At 41.6% G+C, this 20,573-nt stretch overlaps 1 protein-coding gene across 6 annotated transcripts in view; it reads left to right on the top strand.

Annotated features, from left to right (window-relative positions):
- Positions 1-20,573, top strand: part of patj (PATJ crumbs cell polarity complex component) — a 398,928-nt gene that overhangs the window by 246,718 nt on the left and 131,637 nt on the right. For all 6 annotated transcript variants that reach the window (XM_041208336.1, XM_041208338.1, XM_041208340.1 and 3 more), the window contains 2 exons: positions 9,437-9,633; positions 18,144-18,235. In XM_041208336.1, the coding sequence (XP_041064270.1) occupies positions 9,437-9,633; positions 18,144-18,235 (289 nt within the window). The remainder of the gene's footprint in view (positions 1-9,436; positions 9,634-18,143; positions 18,236-20,573) is intronic.

Consider the following 20,573-nt stretch of genomic DNA (forward strand, 5'->3'; position numbering starts at 1 on the left):
TTCTCCTGTGAACTTTTTCCAAGGCTAGTATATCACCCACCATTTGAGGGACCAAACTGGATTCAGTACTCTCGATTTGGTCCAACCATGCAAAGTGACTTTGTTCCGATGATTCAACTAATGATATTGCTTGAAATTATAGATCCTAGTTGAAAATATGGGTTTCCTTTTATTGTTCTAGCATAAAATTGAAAGTGACACAAAAGTTATTATCATGGTGGACAAATTGAACCATGGATTGAATGCAAATATGTAAATACCGTCCAAGTTTGTCTTATTAGCACCAAGTTATGAATAGTTTTGTACAATGAGCTGGCACCAATGAGAAATTGCTGTTTGGAAAGAAGATGATTGTTTTAACCATGCAATTATTTGAAAAAAACTTTGCAAGTTCCAATTAAAGATTGATGAAACTGAGCTTTGTAGTACAGCAATATTCATAAAGATGTCTTTGCTTTGTTGTTCAGTGGGACCACACCATGGCCCAAATCTTCCGGTCTCCAGATTGTTGGAGATGGGACCTAAGTTGGAAGATGCACTTCAGGACCCTGCGAAAGTCCTGATGCACAGGCATATATGGAAATCACCTAGGAATTTTAAACTCCTGATGTGTTAACTCCCTGCTGCCTGAGACCTTCCACAGATTTCTCCGACCTTGAGCTTAGGGTGGAGAGTTGGGCTAGATATGCGGGACTTATTTGCATGCCAGGAAATGTTATGCAGTGTCTAACTCAGTGGTTAACTGGAGTAACTGAACTGAGCACCACAACCGAGAACCCCCCAGCCCATCACCCCACCGGCCACCTGACTACTTCCCCCACCGATCACCCTGCCAGCCACCTGTCTACCCTCCCCAATCATACCCCCTGTCCGCCCTGACCCAACTCAAACTGAACTGACTACGACCTGACCACCCAACTTTCCCCCAACTAACTGACTACCCAGTACTCCCTGACCCCCTGACTACCCCCCCCATGTCACCCATTCACTACAAAAACAGAATTACCTGGAAAAACTCAGCAGGTCTGGCAGCATCGGCAGAGAAGAAAAGAGTTGACGTTTCGAGTCCTCATGACCCTTCGACAGAACTAGGCGAATCCCAGGAAGGGGTGAAATATAAGCTGGTTTAAGGTGGTGGAGGTGGGGGAAGAGAAGTGGAGGGGGGTGGTGTGGTTGTAGGCAACAACCACACCAACCCCCTCCACTTCTCCCCCCCCAACTTCTCCCACCACCAACACCACCACCACCACCACCTTAAACCAGCTTATATTTCACCCCTTCCTGGGATTCGCCTAGTTCTGTTGAAGGGTCATGAGGACTCTAAATGTCAACTCTTTTCTTCTCCGCCGATGCTGCCAGACCTGCTGAGTTTTTCCAGGTAATTCTGTTTTTGTTTTGTATTTCCAGCATCCGCAGTTTTGTTTTTTGTTTTTATCACCCATTCACTAACCCATTCATCCATTCACTAATCCGCACTGATTCATTAAAAGACTTGAGACCTTTACAAACTTGCCTGAAAACGGCAGCCACTGTTGTGAAAAGAGGCTGTGTCCTCTCCTTTCTTGACTGTCCCACGCTCAGTGGACATAGCCTGGAGAGGATGCCCTGATCCACTTCTGCTTCAGCCAGGATCAGAAGAGCAGGTCAGAGGCTGGTAATTCTGCTGAGAGTAACTTATCTCCTCACTTGCCAAAGCCTGTCCACCATCTACAAGGCACAAATTTGGGGTGTGGTGGAATACCGTCCACTTGCCTGGATGAACGCTGCTCTATCAACACTCAAGAAGCTCGAAACCACCCAGAACAATGCAGCCTGCTTGATTGGCAACTCATCCACCACCTCCAACATTCACTTCCTCCACCACTGATGCACGTTGGCAGGCGTGTGTACCACCTGCAAGATGCATTGCAGCAACTCACCAAGGCTCCTTCGATAGCACCCTTCAAACCCGTGACCTCTACCACCTAGAAGGACAAGACAGCAACACCTGCAAGTTCCTCTCCAGGCCACAGACCATCCTAACTTGAAAATATATTAGCGTTCCTTCACTGTCACTGGATCAAAATCCTGGAACTCTCTCCCAAACAGCACTGTGGGTGTACCTACACTCCATGGTCTGCAGCGGTTCCAGAAGGCAGTTCACCACCACCTTCTAGAGGGCATTTAGGGATAGGCAATACAAATGCTGGCCTGGCCAGCGATACCCACTTTCCATTAAAGAATAAAAAAAAAGATATGGCTGAAAATGGGTATTGGTAGGTTGGAGAAAACATCACGGACAACAGCAGTGTGTCCACTATCTCCACTGACCAGAAGATCTAGGCCCATGTGTTTAAATACCAAGCCTACTAACGTTCACACTTAGATTGATAGTTGCATGTGAAATCAGGAATCCTGCCCGAAGTTTGCAATTTCATGCTGTTATGCACGGCTCTGATACTGCTCTGCAAAAAATAACCCACCTAGGTTCCTGCCAACAGCAGTTTTTACTTTTTTTCATTCTCATTGCAATATTAACACATTGCAGTGATGTTGTTTCATGAAAAGGGCCCATAATGTTGTTGATAAAGCCAACGGTCATTTACAACAGATTCTCTTTCAATTAAAAAGGATCCTTTGGCTATTTTTGTGGGTAGAAAACAGTGAATTCTACTCAACTGTTGAGCTTTCTGCTTGACTGAAAGCAAAGATGAGTAACACAGAAAGCCCACTCTCCAAACTCAAAAAATGAGGCAATCCTGCACCACCACAGTTGTAATGATCTTCAGGAGTCTAGGGAAAAAAAAGGAAAATTTTTAAAAATGAAATTCAGAAAACAGGTGAGAGATTAGGAAAAGAATGTACCAACATCACTTGAATAGTTGATTGAAGGTTACAGTATGGCCAGTATTTTCAAAGATAGGAGCTGTAGGGTGGATGTTGAGAGATGTTTCCCCTCATGGGAGAATATGGAACTATGATGCACAGTTTCAAAATAAAAGATCTCCAATTTAAGATGGAGAAAAGGAGAAATTTCTCTCTCTCTCTCAAAGGCTCATTAGTGTTTGGCATTCTCTTCCCTGTGCGCAGTAGAGGCTGAGGCATTGAATGTATTCAAGATTCATTTCGACAGAATTTTGATTGACAAGAGAGTCAAAAGTGTTGGGAGGCAGGTAGGAAAGTGGAGTTAAGGCCACATCAATTGAGTGGCAGAGCAGGCTTGATGGGCTGAATAGCCTACTCCTACTATTTTTTATGTTCTTGGTAGTTACATTGCTGCAATTTTCAGTAAGGTAGGATTCTACATACTGTTTCTTGTAGGGTGTTCCATATTATAATGTTTCGTTGCCTAAAAAATCTTTCCTTTTTCCTCCTTTACTCTTTTAACGATTCTAACATTTTGCTGGCTAATTACTGACTCAACAATTGATGGAATTTGTTTTTCCAATAATCATTTAATCTTTTTTGCCTTAAAGATCCTCTAGCAATTTCCTCACAGTTCCCCTGAGTACCAGCTTGGAGTATTATAAAACTACCCATAAAGGAAATTAGTGCCTTAGTGTGATTCTATCTGTGAAAACAGGACAACAATCAGAGTTTAAAAACCAAAAAATACCCCCAATGTTTGTATGATTGCTATATTATTTTGCTTGTAGTTTGAGCTGATGCAAGCCCATGTTTTTCCCCATATTGATAGTTCCGTTAAATAGTTCAACGTTGTAGGTGTTGAGGAATCTTGTGAGCTCAGATTTTGAGTCGCCATCAATACTCCTTTGAAAGTGACAACTACTTCTGGAGTCTGCACATACGCAATTAAGCATACAAGTCCAGAATTTGCTTTTAGTGGTTCTACACTGCTCCATAGGGTGCACTGTTGAAGTTTCTGCTAATGGAAATCAATTAGAGATCATTGATCTGATGAGAATTTCATATTTTATGCTCTAATGTTGCTATTAAAAAGCACTGGAAAAATTATATCCCATTAATGCCATCTAATTCAGTTTTTAACAGCACACTAAGCCTTAGCTACTGCTGCAGAACCTCTCTGGCTCTGGAAAACTACTTTTCTATTTGTGATGTCAGTTTTTTTCCATTATGGTAAAAATGCCATAGCTTTAATTTTTTTTGTCGTTTAATATTTCAACTTCAAATTTGTATGTACCAATCTTTATTTTACTCTCCACAAAATTTGTAATAGTGAAAGATTTTCAGTGTATTTTGCTTCCTGGTGTGCTGCCTGTGAGAATTCTTCAATGTAATTGGCTGCTTACTCTGCTTGACATCACAATTGCAAGATGCCTGAAGATCCCCTTAACTTGGTGCTAGATTCACATGAAAAAAGGTGAAAACCACCGCAGAGAGATAGCTAGATTATTTTGGGAAGCTTTCTTTGAAATCTGCAGTGAGCTGCATCGTTCTACCGCTGACCACACACTTTGAGTCCTAAAGTTTAATTGGTGGAATGAAAAATAATATTGCATTTTAACCAAGTTTGTATGTAACAGGGCAGTTGGGTGAGTCTTCACAATGTTCAGATTAGCTCTTAACCAACAATTTGTGTACTGCTACCACAGCTTTGCTATGTTCTGTCAAAGTCTACATGTAAATTAAAATGTAATTAGAAAATGTTGGACAAATCCAACGGGTCAGGCAGCATTTGTTGAGAGAAACTGAGTTAACATTTTAGGTTGGTGACCGTTGCCAAAACTGGTAAAAGTTCGAGATGTGACAGGCTTTGAGCAAGTGCAGGGACATGGGAAGATAAGATTGTATGTGGTTGGGGGAAATGGAAAGAACCAAAGGGTAGGCCAGTGGTAGGGTGGGAGGCAGGAGAGATTTAATGACGAAAGGGACGATAATGTAAGTCAAAAGGAGATGTTGGGTTTGTGAAGGTAATTCTCTGCCCTGGCCCCATTCTGACCTCTGCCCTAAGCCTCCTACATTGTTCTAATGTGTTCAAATATCTAGTTCATAATTTGTAGGTTTTAGAATATAACTTTTAGTTTTAGTAATTAAAGTTTAACTGTAGATAAATGAGAACATCTGGTTAAGAAACTGGTATGCAGCACAAGAGAATGCATTTGTAATATGTTTGGAGCTAATTAACAGTTAAAAGCTAACCTATATTTATCTTACAAAGTCAGAGGGAAAGATGGAAACAATTGAACGATGGTCTGTTTCTGGATCTTTTGGTACAACCAGAGTGCCTATTGTTATCTCCATAAAAGAAGCTAGCAATTCTGGGAAAGTGAGTCATGAAACTCCATTAGAGATAGAAATTTATTAATATGGGTTACAAAATCAAAGAGTTCTGTTGAAGGTAAAATAATGTATTTACATTTCTGTTTGAGGACATCCCAAAGCATTCCAAGTCGTCACAGAGATGGGTTGTGGGGGGGGGGGGTGAGAGTGGGGAGGGGGGGAAGATGGGTTGAGGTTCTTTTATTAATTTAACAGCGATTATTTGCTAACAGAAGAAAGTAGTTCAGTTTAGGAGCAGACAGAGGCAGTTGCAGCTTTGGTCTAGGTATAGATTGCAACTCAGAGTTGGAAGAACCAAAGAAAGTAAATGTTAGTAATTTAAGCCTGCACTGACACTGTGAAAATACAAACTTCTATCATTCACCGAGCAGAATTTTGCCCTAGGTTGGCAGGCGGGCCCCACCGGTTCTGCGGCGAGCAGACAGCTGAACTCTGCCGGAGAAGCGGGCCCCGCCACCATTTTAAGTGGGAAGGGGAGGGATTCCCCAACTGTCAAAGTGCGCTCTTTCGCACATGCGTGCGAAAGAGCTCACTGCTCCCTGAGACTAAGTGCTGTCTCAGGGAGATCACTGACAGTGCTTCAAAGTGTCAAAATAGAAAAATAAAAAAAATTAACATGTCCCCCTCATGTAACAATGTCACACAGGATGGGATATGTTAATAAATCTCATATAAAGTTTAATTAAGATTTTTAAAACTGACATGAAACCTCATCCCGCCAGTGAATGAGGTTTCATGTTTTATCAGAAGCCCGCTGGGGCTCTTGGCCTGCCCGCCAGCCTTAAGGTTGAACGGGCAGGGCCTTTAATTACCTTAATTATCGTGTCAATGGCCTCAATTGGCCATTGACAGGTCGGCGGGTGGACAGTGGATTCCCCTGTCCGCCCACCTTCCTGAATATTTAAATGGGGCAGGATGACTTCGGGGGTTCCTCCTGATGTCATCCTGCATCATTTTCCTGTTGGCGTGCGGGTCCCGCCCCCAAATTGCCAACAGGAAAATTCAGGCCACCACGTGGAATGCGGACTTTGTGAGGGAAAAACAGCTGGAAGATTTGCTGTGGCTTGCAGCTAGCGGAATAAATCTACAGTGTTCCTTGCAGAACCTTGTAGCAGAAAGCAATCAGCAGGGTTAGCTTGGAAAGCTGTGGGAAGACAGTTCAGTATTTGCCAGTAACCTGAGCAAGGAATTGAGGCATCCAGAGTCATGAGGTCTCTTCTTATGTAAAGAGCTAATGAAAGGACCCCCAAAGAATGTTACCTCAGAGAATAGCTGGAATGCTAAAGAAAAATCAAAGCGAACTTTCAGAGGGCTGTGGCATACCTTTAGGTTGCTACCTAAAGAAATGAATGAACCCTCAAGATATTGTATGATAAGGAAAGTTTTGAGGAAGGAACAAGTAGACTTGAGTTTATAGCCTACATCTTTATAAATTATAGTGTTATGGTAGTGGTGCTTGCTCTGTTTAATTTATTTTTGTATACAATAAATTTTGTTTTTGGTTAAAAAAAAAGTGACATTGTGCAGCACAGTTCTGTCAGTTAATTACCAGGTGTTCGGAATTCTTCTTTAAAAGTTAACTGCTCCTAACAGAATAGTAACAAATGAAACTCAACATAAGCTTGAGGAACAGGAACTCATCTTTCAATCAGGCACTTTACACTTTTTGGAGTCAACACTGAGTTCAACAATTTCAGATCACAATCTCTGCCCCATTTCTTTTGGGCAGCAGTTTTTGGTGATGACTGCTTTTTCTACTTACCCTCCTCATTTTATGTTTCTTTACTTATACCGTTACCATCTCCTTTTTTTTTAACTTCTAAGGGCTAATTGCCTCAACCATTTCATGTAGCATCATGTTCCACGTTTACAAGTGTCCAGGAATTCAAAACCTTTACTAAAAATGAGCAAATTAGTGTTGCCCTTCCTTTAGGTTAGATAGCTCAATAAACGTTTCTAGGACCGGTCAATTGAAATGTAAAATCTTTTCAGGTCCTATACTTTATTGCATGTTATTTTGGGGTTTAAAAGTTGATGTGTCAATTTTTGTCTGCTTGCACTTATGTGAAGAGTCTTGGCAAATCTTTTCTATTTAGAGGCACAATATAAGTGTAAGATGTTGAAGTACAGAAGGATGCAGTAACATTGTGGTGTTACCACTTAACTCTACCACTAAAGATTCTCCTTCATTAAAAGACTATTTGTTAAATTATGTATAAATCTATTGCATCAGCTGGTATTCCATACATGTCTCACCTACTACAAAGCGCAGAATTTTACATTCCTCTGCTGGCGTGGTTTGGGGATGGGGAATGTAAATTCTTTGGATAGTCTTCCCACCAGCCTCCCAACCTCTCCACAGTTTTATGGTGGGACAGACAAGGCCTGGGTTGGCCAGCCTGTCCTTCCGCAATTGAGGCCCTTAAATGGCCAATTAATGATCATTTAAGGGCTATTTCCTGTCCAGTCTCAATTTTCAGGCTGGCAAGAGAAGTTCAGGGACAGGGAGGAAGCCTGGAAAATGAACCTGCTCAAGCACCAGGCAGGAAAGGGCAGTACGTCCATCAACTGCTTCTTTTTCATCATACCCTCTGCCCACCACATCATGCTTCCCTCCCTCACCCAGCTTCTCAATCAACACCCCCACCCACCCCTCTGCCCACCATTGACAGGATCATTTAAACAATTAAAGGACCTGCCCATCCAACCTTAAGGTTGGCGGGCAGGCCAGGAGCCCCGGCGGCAAATAGATAAAACATGAAGCCTCATCCACCGGCGGGATGAGGCTTCATGCAGGGTTTTAAAAAGTTTAATAAAGTTATAGTGTAAATTATGAACATGTCCCATCTCAGTGCTACACTGTCAGAGGTGCCATCTTTCAGAGGATGCACAAAAAGGGACAGTAACAACATGAACACAAAATTGTCTGAGTGACAGGAAATAGAGAGTAGTAGCTAATGGATGATTTTTCGGATGGAGGGACATTAGTAATGGAGTTCTCCAAGGCTCAGTGTTGGGACCCTTGCTCTTTCTATATATTACTAACCTGGACTTTGGTGTTTCAATTTAAATTGCTGGATGATGTAAAACTTGGAAGCATTGTGAACTGAGGAGGATAGTGTACAATTTCAAAAGGACTAAGTTGGTGGAATGGGCAAACAAGCGGCAGATGAAATTTATTGCACAGGAATGAGAGGTAATTTCTTTTGTTAGAAAGAACACAAAGACAATATAAAATAAATGGTACAATTCCAAAGGGGATGTAGGAGCTGCATGTGTATGTGCATGCATTACTGAAGATGGCAGGACTAGTTGAGAGAGCAGTTAATAAAGCATACGGCATTCTAGGCTTTATTAATAGGAGCATAGAGTATAAAAGCAACAAAGTTATGTTAAAAGTTATGTATAACACTGGTTTGAACACACCTGGACTATTGCAACCAGTTCTGGGCACCAGACTTTAGGAAGGATGTGTAGGCATTGGAGAGAGTGCAGAAACAATTCATGAGAATGGTTCCAGGGATGAGGAATTTTTGTTATGTCGGTGGATCAGGAAAGTTCGGACTGTTTTCCTTGGAAAGGAGAAGGCTGAGAGGAGATTTGATAGAAGTATTCAAAATCATGAGGGGTATGGACAGAGTAGTTAGGGGAAAAAATGCTCCCATTGGTGGAAGTATGAAGAACCAGAGGGCACGAATTTAAGCTAATTGGCAAAAAAACCAATGGCAACATGGAGAAAAACTTCTTCATTCAACGAACGATCAGGATCTGGAATGCACTGCCTGAGGGTGTGGTGGAGGCAGGGTTAATCGAGGCTTTTAAAAGGGAACTGGATTGTTATTGGAAATGAAAAATACGCAGGGCTATGGAGGGAAGGTAGGTAAGAGAACTGGTGCAAATACAACAGGCCGAATGGTCTCCTGCATTGTAACACTTCTGTGACTCTGTTAAGACAAATTACAGTCAATATCACATTGCTGTTTGTGGGAGCTTGCTGGGCATAACTTGGCTGCCTCATTTCCTAAATTATACAACAATGACTACACTTCAAAAGCACTTTAATAGCTGGAAAGCGCTTTGGGGCATCCTCTGATTATGATAATTGCTAAATAAATGTTTTGAAGAATCATATATTCTTTTGTTCTCCTTGCTACAACTGAAAACTGTCTGCATCTTGTATGTTTTTTTGCTACAGAGAAGATCAGGCAGAAGTATGGAGACCTGCCAGGAGATCTACACATTATTGAGCTTGAAAAGGATAAGAATGGCCTGGGACTCAGTCTTGCTGGCAACAAGGACAGGTCTCGTATGAGCATTTTCGTAGTTGGCATCAATCCAGATGGTTCTGCAGGAAAAGATGGGAGAATCAGGATTGGCGATGAACTTTTGGAAGTAAGCATTGGTAATATGGATCATATATGTATCTATTAATATATATATGTAACACAGATGTCATTTGCTCACCAGTTTTATTGAGTGCATGAAGTGAAAGCTTTTTAACTTTGTTAGGATTAATTATGTATTGAGAAGCACAGAATAAACATAGATTGTTGCTCTTGTGCTTGAAGTCTTACTGACTTAGGAAAAGTGTATGAAAGGATTTTGTGTAATAAAACTTGATTGATTAACCAGAAGTGCAAGATGCACATGGATTTCTTTTTCACCAACACAGAGTGCAATCTATTCAGCCCCCTTTGCTTCATCCCCCAAAAATCTCTTACCCACCAAGGCAATCCTGCACCTTTCTACCCCTCCCACAGCATAGAAATGGTCCTAACCAAAGTCACAAACAACAGTCTCCGTAGCTATAACTGTGATGTATTATTCCTCCCTGTCTTTCTCAGCCTCTCTGAAGCCTATTAAATGGTCAACCGCACCATCTTCTTCCAGCTAATGACAGATCTCCCAACTTGAAAAGTAACTTTTGGATATTCATAGTTTAGCCTCCAATTAAAAATTGCCATTCTTATGTTGAAATTTCTCCATGACCTTGCCCTTTTCTATCTCTACAATTACTTCCAGGTCTACAAATCCCTCCCCTGTTCCTGAACACTCAATTTTTTTTATTTTGACTCGTGTACTTCCCCTCTCCTAGACCTCATTCTCTGTGATTTCATCTCTAAACCCCATCTCTCCACCTCCCTCTCCTCCTTTAAGACACTACTAGACTCCAGGCCCCAGAAATGAAAGTTTAACATTTACCAGTTTTGAATTCGGCAGTCTTCAGAGCAGCTTTCACTGAGCCAGGCAGCTCCAGTGACATCCCCCCCACACACAGGTCAATGAATAAGTCACCAGGGTCCTACTGATGTAATATAATATAAATTGCATACATGTATATGGCTCTCACCTGATTTAGGCTCTGTGGTTAAAATGTTGGGCTGGTGGCCGTCTATTGACAGGAAAATAATTTTTCTTTGGAAGAATGCTAATTCATTTTCAAAGCTTCATTTGTTCAGTTGAGGTGTAGAAGCGTTCAGCTGGAAAGTGATTCCTAGAAACAACACAATAGTATCTTAATTGAGAACATATTCAAGTTGAATTATTTTAATGAAATTTGTTTTTTTTTGGTTTGCAGTGAATTTACTAAATGTTTCACCCTGACTAATAATGATTTGAACAAAAATGGAAAGATGATGAGCTAAGGATTTATTCAGGCTAAAACTGTGCCTGAAATCACCTCTTCATTCATGTCACAATGCCTACCGGAGAAAATGGAAACAGATGCTTTTATAAATTGATCAGGCAGGAGAAGGAGAATGACCGTGATTCCCATGCAGGCCCAAGCTCTTATGTACTCTTTAAATATTTTTGCTGAAAGCATGCCATCTTTCCTTCTCAGTGTTTGCTGAAGGAAGCAGAAACATTCACTGCACCAGCTTAGGTGTGTTCACATTGTAAATCTCTCATCGTTGGCTGCTTACTGAATACAAAATTAGGACCGCTTGATAGTGACTTTCACCAGGGGCTAGTCTGAATAATATAGGTTTTAGTGTGATCTATAAAATAATTACATTGGAAGCACATCGACATTTCCAGTTACCCAGGTCATTGTTCTTAAGGTCATGATTTAATGCACTATGCTCTGTTCACCTGTATAAATTTGGTTGCTTGGTTGCTAGCCTCATCCAATATTTAGATTTAAATTTAGAAAGTAATTTAAAATTTCATATAGTTAGAAAGATTGGCAACCTATGCACTGATATGTACAGGTCATGAGACAAATGCAAATCTTTAATGTTCAGCTAGATTTGTGGTTTACTCCGCTGTTTTTATTACAATGAAATATGTTCCCTAGTGTTACAGTTCCCATATAATGGTGGTGCTGTAATTAGATATGGATTTTTTCTGACCCTGATGACCTCTGTTTAGCTCTCATGTGGTTTTACATCTGAGTGTAATCAAATTGTTGGCTACATTTGGTCATCAATTAAAATTGATGGATTTATTTGAACTTTTTTTTTGAAAAAGACATGAATAGGTTGAAAATCATTACAGACTGACATGACATGGCAGTCTATAAATTGCTTATTTGCTTTATTCTTAGACTGTTTTGTCTTTTACTGTAATAATAGAAACACTATATGAAGGGTATTATCTAAAGAATCTAGAAGTCTTGCAGTTTGGCAAAGTGGTGAATAAGTGAAAAAATAGAGGAAATTACTTTTTAAGCTTGCATTACTGCCTTCAATAACAAGATAAAATAGCATCACTTATTACAACATAAGTATATAAACTTTCAGTCACATAAAATACAAAAATGCATCAACAGATATCAAATAATAATAAGAAAATCCTGTAGCTACAAATTGTCAAAAGAACATTTTTTTGGTAAATGCTATAAAAGAAAAGTTGATTCTGGTCAGCTCAGATGGTTGTATCTCTCTTCAAAACCTCACATTACTCTATTCTCAGCTGACTCCTGACCCATCACCTTATAATTGTTGTTCTAAATGTCAGTTGTGGTTCAGTTGATAGGATTCTCACCTCTTGAGTCAAAAGGTTGTGGTTTCAATTCCCACTCCAGAATTTAAGTGCACAAATCAAGACTGACAGAGATACAGTTTTTCAGATGATGTGTTAAACCAAGGCTCCATCTGCCCTGTCAGGTTAACATTAAAAAAAAATCCCATGGCATCATTTTGAAGAAGAGCAGGGGAGCTATTTCTACCCAATATTTATCCCTCAATCAACATCACAAAAACATTATTTGCTCATTATAACATTGCTGTTTGTGGAAACTTTCTGTGTGCAAATTGGCTGCCATGTTTCCTGCATTGCAACAGTGGCTACACTTCAAAAGTAGTTCATTGGCTATAAAGCACTTTGGGACATCCTGGGGTGTGAGAGGTGTTACATAAATGCATGTCTTTTTTCAAGAAGAGTATCCTTAAAAAGGGTATTGGAGGCCTAAAATAATGAACACTAAAAAAACTATTTTAAAGTAAGGTACCGTGACTGGGTAATTAACCAGGCTTACTATTCTTTGCATTCTTGAGACTGTTGCCAAAAGCAGCAAGATCCATCTTTCTATCAAAAAACAAAAATCTGTAAGTCCACTTCACAGAAACAATTAATAAATCCACATAAACAGCAGTTTAACTGAGCACTTAGAAAGCACCAGTTAAAGTTTGACTGTGGGTAATGATTACTTGCTACAAGAAGCTACAAACCACTGCCTGGATTAACTATCTTTAATTTATCACAAAGTTAGAGCCATCATAATTTCATCTGGTTCACCAGTAAATTACTGTAAGTAGATTAGCTAATTTCCTTAATCATCAATAGTTACCAGTTTTCAAAATCGACATGTTCTGTCTGTGACACTCCCTAACTGCTAGACAGGCAATCTGTTTCTAAGGTTACTGGAAGTATTGCATGGTGGCCTAGAGATGATTTGATTTCCTGATTTGTTTTGTCCCTCACGATGGGGTCATGTGTGTTGTTTATCCACTGCTTCACCACAATTGAGATCAGTAACTCCCCCAGGCCCCAGAAGGGAAGTCCAAGCCTCTGCTGCCCTGAATGCTCCCCCTTGCCACAAGGTTCTTGCAACATTTGTGCTCCTGGACTTGGCATCTGCTGTTGCTGGCCAGCTGCCACTTTCTGCTGGAAATGGCTAAACACCTGACTGGCACATTCAAATGAGGCATGTTAGTTAAAATCCTCTGACTGTCACTCCCACTCGAATTGCCAACTGCTCCCACTGGCTTTCTGCCAGGAGTTAAAGTCAGCTCTCCACTTTCAGAAAGGTAAAAAAAAAATACTGATCAACACTTTTGAAACCAACCAGTCACCATTTCTGTTTACTAAATAGCCACGAACCAGCAACTGGCAAGCACCAGAAATCCTGAAGAATCAAAGATTTTTAAACTGGTTGCAGCTACTCTTGGTTTTGAACCAGCCCAGTTTATATCCATATAAATAGCATTCGTAACACAGGCATAGAGGAAATTCCCCTTCTCACCCTGTACCGATTACAGCATTGCTGTCATTAGTGGTCTGCTCAACTGATCCTTCAAATGATCCAGCTTATCCATACAAGTATTTCTGTGCTATTGTATAGAAAAATATCCGATGGAGATGAACTTCTTTGTCAAGCTACTTTGAGAGGAGGGTTTATGCTGTTACTTCTTAATGAGGCCCAGTGCAAACATGCTAGGTTCAATAAGCCCAGCCATATGGTACCCTCACTCTTCTGTAACCTTTTCCTTATTCAAGCATCTCAATATCTTCCACACCCCAAATTCTCCTTTAGAATGCTTGTCATCTTCTAGAATCCAAAACCCTACTATGATCCCTACACCGAGATCTCCTCTCGGATACTCTCCAGTGAGCAACTCCCCTTTGAAACTGTTATCTACAACTAAACTATCCTGCCCAATCTCTTTTGACCTCTCCCTGCTCCTGTGTTCAATTAACCTTACATCATATAAACTTCCCAATAGCCACCCTTTCGGTCTCACCATTTCATGAGATTGTGCCAACTGAGGTTTCAACCATGAATAAAAGATTATCTGACTTCCTCTTTGTATTTCTTACCATCCACATCTCGCTCACCATCTCCTTCCCCTCGACCCTCACTTTCTGTTCCTGGAAAAGAACTTACCCTGTTTCCTCACCAGCATACTCATGAATTTCCACCACCTTTTCTCCTCACCCTATACCAATTACAGCATTGCTTAACCATTCCTTCAACTCTGCTTGATGTCCTCATCCCCACCAATGCATTTACTTATTACTTTTCCTGGCATTTCCAGTGGTAATTACCATCATTAAAGCTTAAAGTTTGAGAACCAAAGATCTTGCTTGTACTAGGTGCACAACTATTGTTTTTAATCTCCATCAGATCTACATTAACCATGCTGAGTGTACTGTGCTTCCCCTTCATAGTTTAGCCATCCTCCCCCACCCCAGAATCATGCTACAGGTTGAGAACATTCTACAGCTTCTTTTATCCACACAAAATGTCTCCTCAAGTCCTTTTGGCTCAGTGATAGCCCTTGGGCCTCTGAATCAGAAAATTGCAGGTTCAAGCCCTACTCTTGTACTTGAATGCATAATCTAGGCTGATTGTTAAGGGCATTGCAGAGGTACGTTGCATTGTTGGAGGAGCTGGCTTTCGATTGAGATGTAAAATAGAGGCACTGTTTGCTTATTGCGATGGATGTAAAAGATCTTATGCCACTTCTTCAAAGGAAGAGCATGGTTTTCTTCATATCTGTACCGGTATTCATGTTTCAGCCAATCCCACCAAAACAGGTTAACTGGTCATTCATTTCACGACTGTTTATGGGACTTGCTGTGCACCAATTGGCTGCCATACTTACCTACAAGTGGCTACATTTCAAAAAGTATTCCATTTTGAGGAGTCCTCAGGCCCTGTTGAGCAGAAAATGGGTGAAGAGTCAAACTCAGGCACCCATTGTTCACAAAATCTCACAGTGCAGAAGAAGCCCTTCGGTCCATAGAGTCTGCACTTTTTTTTGTCCCCCTTCAGGATGCCCTGCAACCGTTCAGTGACATCCCAGACCCTGACACCAGGGAGGCAACATACCATCTTGGAGTCACGTTGACGGCCACAGTACTGTCTCTCTATTCCCCTGACTATAGAATCCCCTATTACTATTGCTCTTCCTCTCCTTCTGTACAGACAGGCTGCTTGTGGTGCCAGAAGCTTGGCTCTGTCTGCACTCCCTGGAGGAACCAGCGCCCTCATCAGCCTCCAAAATGGAATACCGATTTGTGAGCAGGACCCCAGGGGATTCCTAAACTACCTGCCTGTTTCTCTTGGACTGCCTGGTGGTCAGCCATTCCCTTCCTTCCTCAAGTCCCTTCATCTGTGGTGTGACCACCTCTCTAAACGTGCTATCCACGATGCTCTCAGACTCGCAGATGCTCCACAGTGTCCCCAGCCGCCATTCCAGCTCTGAAACCTGAGCTTCCAGGAGCTGTAGCTGGACACACTTCCTGCACACATGCTGGTCCCGGGCACTGGAAATGTCCCTGGCTTGCCACATGGAGCACAAGGAGCATACCACGGCGTTGAGCTCTCCTGTCATGACTTATCCCTTTAAATTAAACCTTTTAAATCAATTACTCTAGGGCCTTTCTTTCCTGATCTTCGTTACTATAGAATATACAAACTATAAACCACAAAGACCTTAAACTATAAGCGATTAAAGTAGTAAATACTTACCCGACCTGACCCACTACTTACCAATCATTCCTTTCCCTTGTAGCCTCTACTGCTGCAGCAAGGCAAGACCACTCTTTGAAGATTTAAGAAGTTGGATATCCAAGAAAAAATACGAAGAGCACCTCTTCCCCCTAATTCCCACTGTGCACCAAATTGCCAATACCCACACTACTCTGGCTGTATCTCACTCAGGATGAGCTCGCTGCCCTGTTTGTGTACAAGCACACTATAGTGTGCTTCTAAATAATCCCTTTCTTAAATAGTGCTGAGGTGACTCATACTCATTAAGCTTCAAACAGCAATTAACACCTATTCAGGCCCTAATCAGGTTTCAGGTGATTGACAGTTAACTGTCACACTGTCAGCTGAGTTAGCTACCTTACCAACCTTTTAACTAGACTGCTGAACTTACAAAAAGTAAAGAGAAATTAAGGAGAAAGACTTACCAGTTCAATTCCCACCGTGCTCCAAATTGCCAATACCCACACTCACTGGCTGTATCTCACTCAGGATGAGCTCTCTCCCCTGTTCGTGTGCATTATATTATATTAGGTTTGTGCTCAGCCAGTTCTATAATTGCTCATGATGCGTGCATTATAAGAAATCTGCTAATAGGATACCTTATTAGTGAAATACACAAATTAAATTACTAACAACACTACGTTTGCCAACACCTCAAATAATATGCCTGTACATTTGTACAAGAACTATGGGATTGCTATGAAAATTGTGTTTTAGTTTGTTGAAGTGACATATAATTCAAAAATGCCGATACAGATGTTGGCCAGTGTCCTTTAGCATGCATTATTCTGTGACAGCCTTCTTTGTTTATATTGTAAAATTACTGAGATATTAGAAGACTAATTTTTAATTCACCTGTCTACATAACATCAAATAAACACCTGCATTTATTAAGTCATGCATGAATCAGAATTTCTTCCCAACTGAACACTGGAAAGACCAAAACCATAATTTGTGCCCCCGGCACCCACATCTCTACCAAGATCTTCAATCCCTTGGCACTGGCTCCATCCTACATTAGCATTATATTCAATCCAGAGCTGGGCTTCAAACACCATATCAACAAAATTGTTTACTTCCACAGTTGCAGCATGGCCTGCTTCTGCCCTGCTGCTGCAGAAACCTTAATCATTATTCCATTGATGTCTTCCTACTTGGCCTTGCATCATCCAGCCTGCATACGCTCCCTTTTGTTCACAATTTAAGTTGTGCATATAGCCTATCCTGCACTCGCACATTATTTCTATCCTCATTGACCTTTTGGTCAACCTTCAATAATGTACCCTAGCTGGTTGTCCATTTTTTCTATTTCCTTTATCTGTATTTTCCTCCCTAAGGCCTAGGAGCTCTCTGTCCTCTATAAATTAAGTTGTGTTAAAAGATTTTCTGGGATATCGAGAAGTAAAACTCTATGGGCAGAATTTTTAGGTCGACATGCAGGCACATGCCTGACCCAGTCGAACGTGAAGTCGCATGAGATGATGTTGGGTGAGCGTCCCAACGTCATCTCGTGCAATATTTAAGTCGGCGGGCGCCCGCTAGTGTCGGAAGCATGCCCACAGACAATTAAGACAATTAAAGTTGTTAAGGTTCCAATTGTCCCTGATTTTTCATGGTCCTCCAACTTTAATACTGGCTGGTGGATGAACCTGACAGACGGACTTTGCATTTTTGATGACGTCTCACCCAAGGATGGGATGAGGTTTCCATTATTCAATAAAAAATAAATAAAAATGTATGGACAAAATTTTCATCCTGTATATGTTCAGGTGGCTAATTCTGATGCGCGAACATTTTTTTCTGGATTTTAAAAACTTTATTTATTGGTGTTAAGTTCCTCAGCTCCCTGAGGCAGCTCTCTGCCTTCAGGGAGCTTTCATTCAGTGCTCTCCCACGCTTATATCAGTGCCCGCCCTCCTCTTGCCCCCACCTGGCAGCGCTGAGCATTTCAGCACACGTCCTCACGCTAGCTGGTCGTTAATTGACCAGCTGGTATGAAATCGTGGTCTGTGGTCCGTTCCCCGGCCACTCCTGGGCCCGCTAATCACGCCCGCAAGCCAACCTAAAAATTCTGTCCTATAAATAAGAACTACTCTCAATTACTGCATCGCTTAATTATTTTAGTAACTTGTAAATAGCATCCTTTGCAACTGTTATTCACTGGCTTTTTTCAATTTTTCAGATTAATAGCCAGACACTTTATGGAAGAAGCCATCAAAATGCATCAGCAATTATAAAGAATGCTCCATCCAATGTCAAGATAGTCCTGATAAGGTAATAGTATTTCCCTCATTGAAAAGGTATTGCTTTATCTGATTAATAATCAATCCAGAAACCAAGGAAAAGTAGGAGCTCAGGTCCAATCCCTATTTCAGTGAACAATATGAACCGTCAGTTGCACTCAAAATGACTTGCATACACAAATTGGAAATGGTAATAAAATTCTGCCATGATTACTTATTATTCCTGCTGTTCCAATCTCAATTGTAACCTTCACTGATCTTGCTACACTGGTTGCAGTCTTCACAAATATCCCCATCCTCAGTGATGGGGGAGCCCAGCACATCAGTGTAAAAGACAAAGCTGATGGAGTTTCAACCACCTTCAGCTATAAGTGCTGAATGGATGATCCAACTTGGCCTCCACCTGAGGACCCCAGCATCAGAAAAACCAGGACAAATTACCGCCCCATCAGTCTACTCTCGATCATCAGTAAAGTGATGGAAGGTGTTGTTGACAGTGCTATCAAGTGGCACTTACTCAGCAATAACCTGCTTACTGATGCTCAGTTTGGGTTCCACCAAGGCTACTCAGCTCCTGATTTCATTGCAGCCTTGGTCCAAACATGGACAAAAGAGCTGAACACCAGAGGTGAAGTGAGAGCAACTGCCCTTGACATCAAGGCAGCATTTGACTGAGTATGGCATGAAGGAGCCCTGGCAAAACTGGAGTCAATGGTAATCAGGGGGGAAACTCCCTGCTCATTGGAGTCATACCTAGCACAAAGGAAGATGGTTGTGGTTTTTGGAGGTCAGTCATCTCAGCTCCAGGACATCACTGCAGGAGTTGCTCAGGGTAGTGTCCTCGGCCCAACCATCTTCAGCTGCTTCAGCAATGACATTCCTTCCATCATAAGGTCAGAAGAGATTATCGTAGATGATTGCATAATGTTCAGCACCATTCGTGATTCCTCAGGTACTGAAGCAGTCTGTGCCCATATGCTTAAAGACCTGGACAACCTTCAGGCTTGAGCTGATAAGTGGTAAGTAACATTTGCATCAAACAAATGCTTGGCGATGACCATCTCCAATAGGAGAGAATCCAACCATCTCCCCTTGACATTCAATGGCATTACCATCGAATCCCCCATTATCAATATCCTGGGGGTTACCATTGACCAAAAACTGAAATGAAGTAGCCATATAAATACTGTGGCTACAAGAGCAGGTAAGAGGCTAGGAATCCTGTGATGAGCAGTTCACCTCCTGACTCCCAAAGCCTGTCCATCATCCACAAGGCACAAGTCAGGAGTGTGATGGAATACTCTCCACTTGCCTGGATAAGTGCAGCTCCAACAACACTCAAGAAGCTGGACACCATCCAGGGCAACGCAGCCCACTTAATTGGCACCCCTTCCACCACCTTAAACATTCATTCCTTCCACCACCAACACGCAGTGGCAGCAGTGTGTACCATCTACAAGATGCATTGCAGCAATTCATCAAGGCTCCATCTACAGCACCTTCTAAACCCACAAGCTCCATCACCTCGAAGGACAAGGGCAGCAGATGCATGGGAACCCCACCACCTGCAAGTTCCCCTCCAAGCCACACATCATCCTGACTTGGAACTGTATCCTTCACTATCGCTGGGTCAAAACACTGGAAATCCCTTCCTCACAGCACTGTGGGTGTACCTACATCATATGGACTGCAGAGGTTAAAGAAGGGAGCTCAACAGCAGTTTCTCAAGGGTAAGGCAGAGGGTTATCCAGAGACACCCACATCCCATAAAAGAATAAAAAATGTATCCATGAACTAGCTTGTGTAGAACAATGTCATGTTGAGAGTAACTAAATCAAAATCTGATACAGTTAATACATTTTAAATCCTAATTTTTAATGAAATTGTAAGCATTTCCAGGATTTCATTTTGTTTTCAGTTTCCTTGTGGATCACGAAGAACAGGAGTGTTACTCCAGAGCCCACAAGGAAACATTGGACATCGCCTGCTGAATGCTTCCTTCCTCCATAGTAATGCTGCCAATTTCCCTCACAATTAGTTACCTGACTATCGTGGATCCTTTTGCCACAATCCGACAGGAAGCGCTAATTACTTCCCCAAAATCCCACAGTGTTGGGGCTGGAGTCTGACGTGAGTCATCGCTAGGAGGCCCGAGAGTTAAATCCTGCTGGGTGCATGCTGTTGAGGACTGGGCAGTTTTACGTCCACCTAGGCCCTTGTCTGTACAACTTTCACTAGCAGTTAAAATATGGGCTTTCATTTCTTTGAACCTTACTTTAAGTTCTGTGTGCATCTGATTTAATAATGAAACATTGTACATGTTAATGGAATTTGTTCAGTACCAGCCTGCTTGCTTTACTGAAGCGCAT

Source organism: Carcharodon carcharias, chromosome 16 (genome assembly GCF_017639515.1).
Source record: "Carcharodon carcharias isolate sCarCar2 chromosome 16, sCarCar2.pri, whole genome shotgun sequence".
In the NCBI taxonomy this organism is placed as follows: Eukaryota; Metazoa; Chordata; class Chondrichthyes; order Lamniformes; family Lamnidae; genus Carcharodon; species Carcharodon carcharias.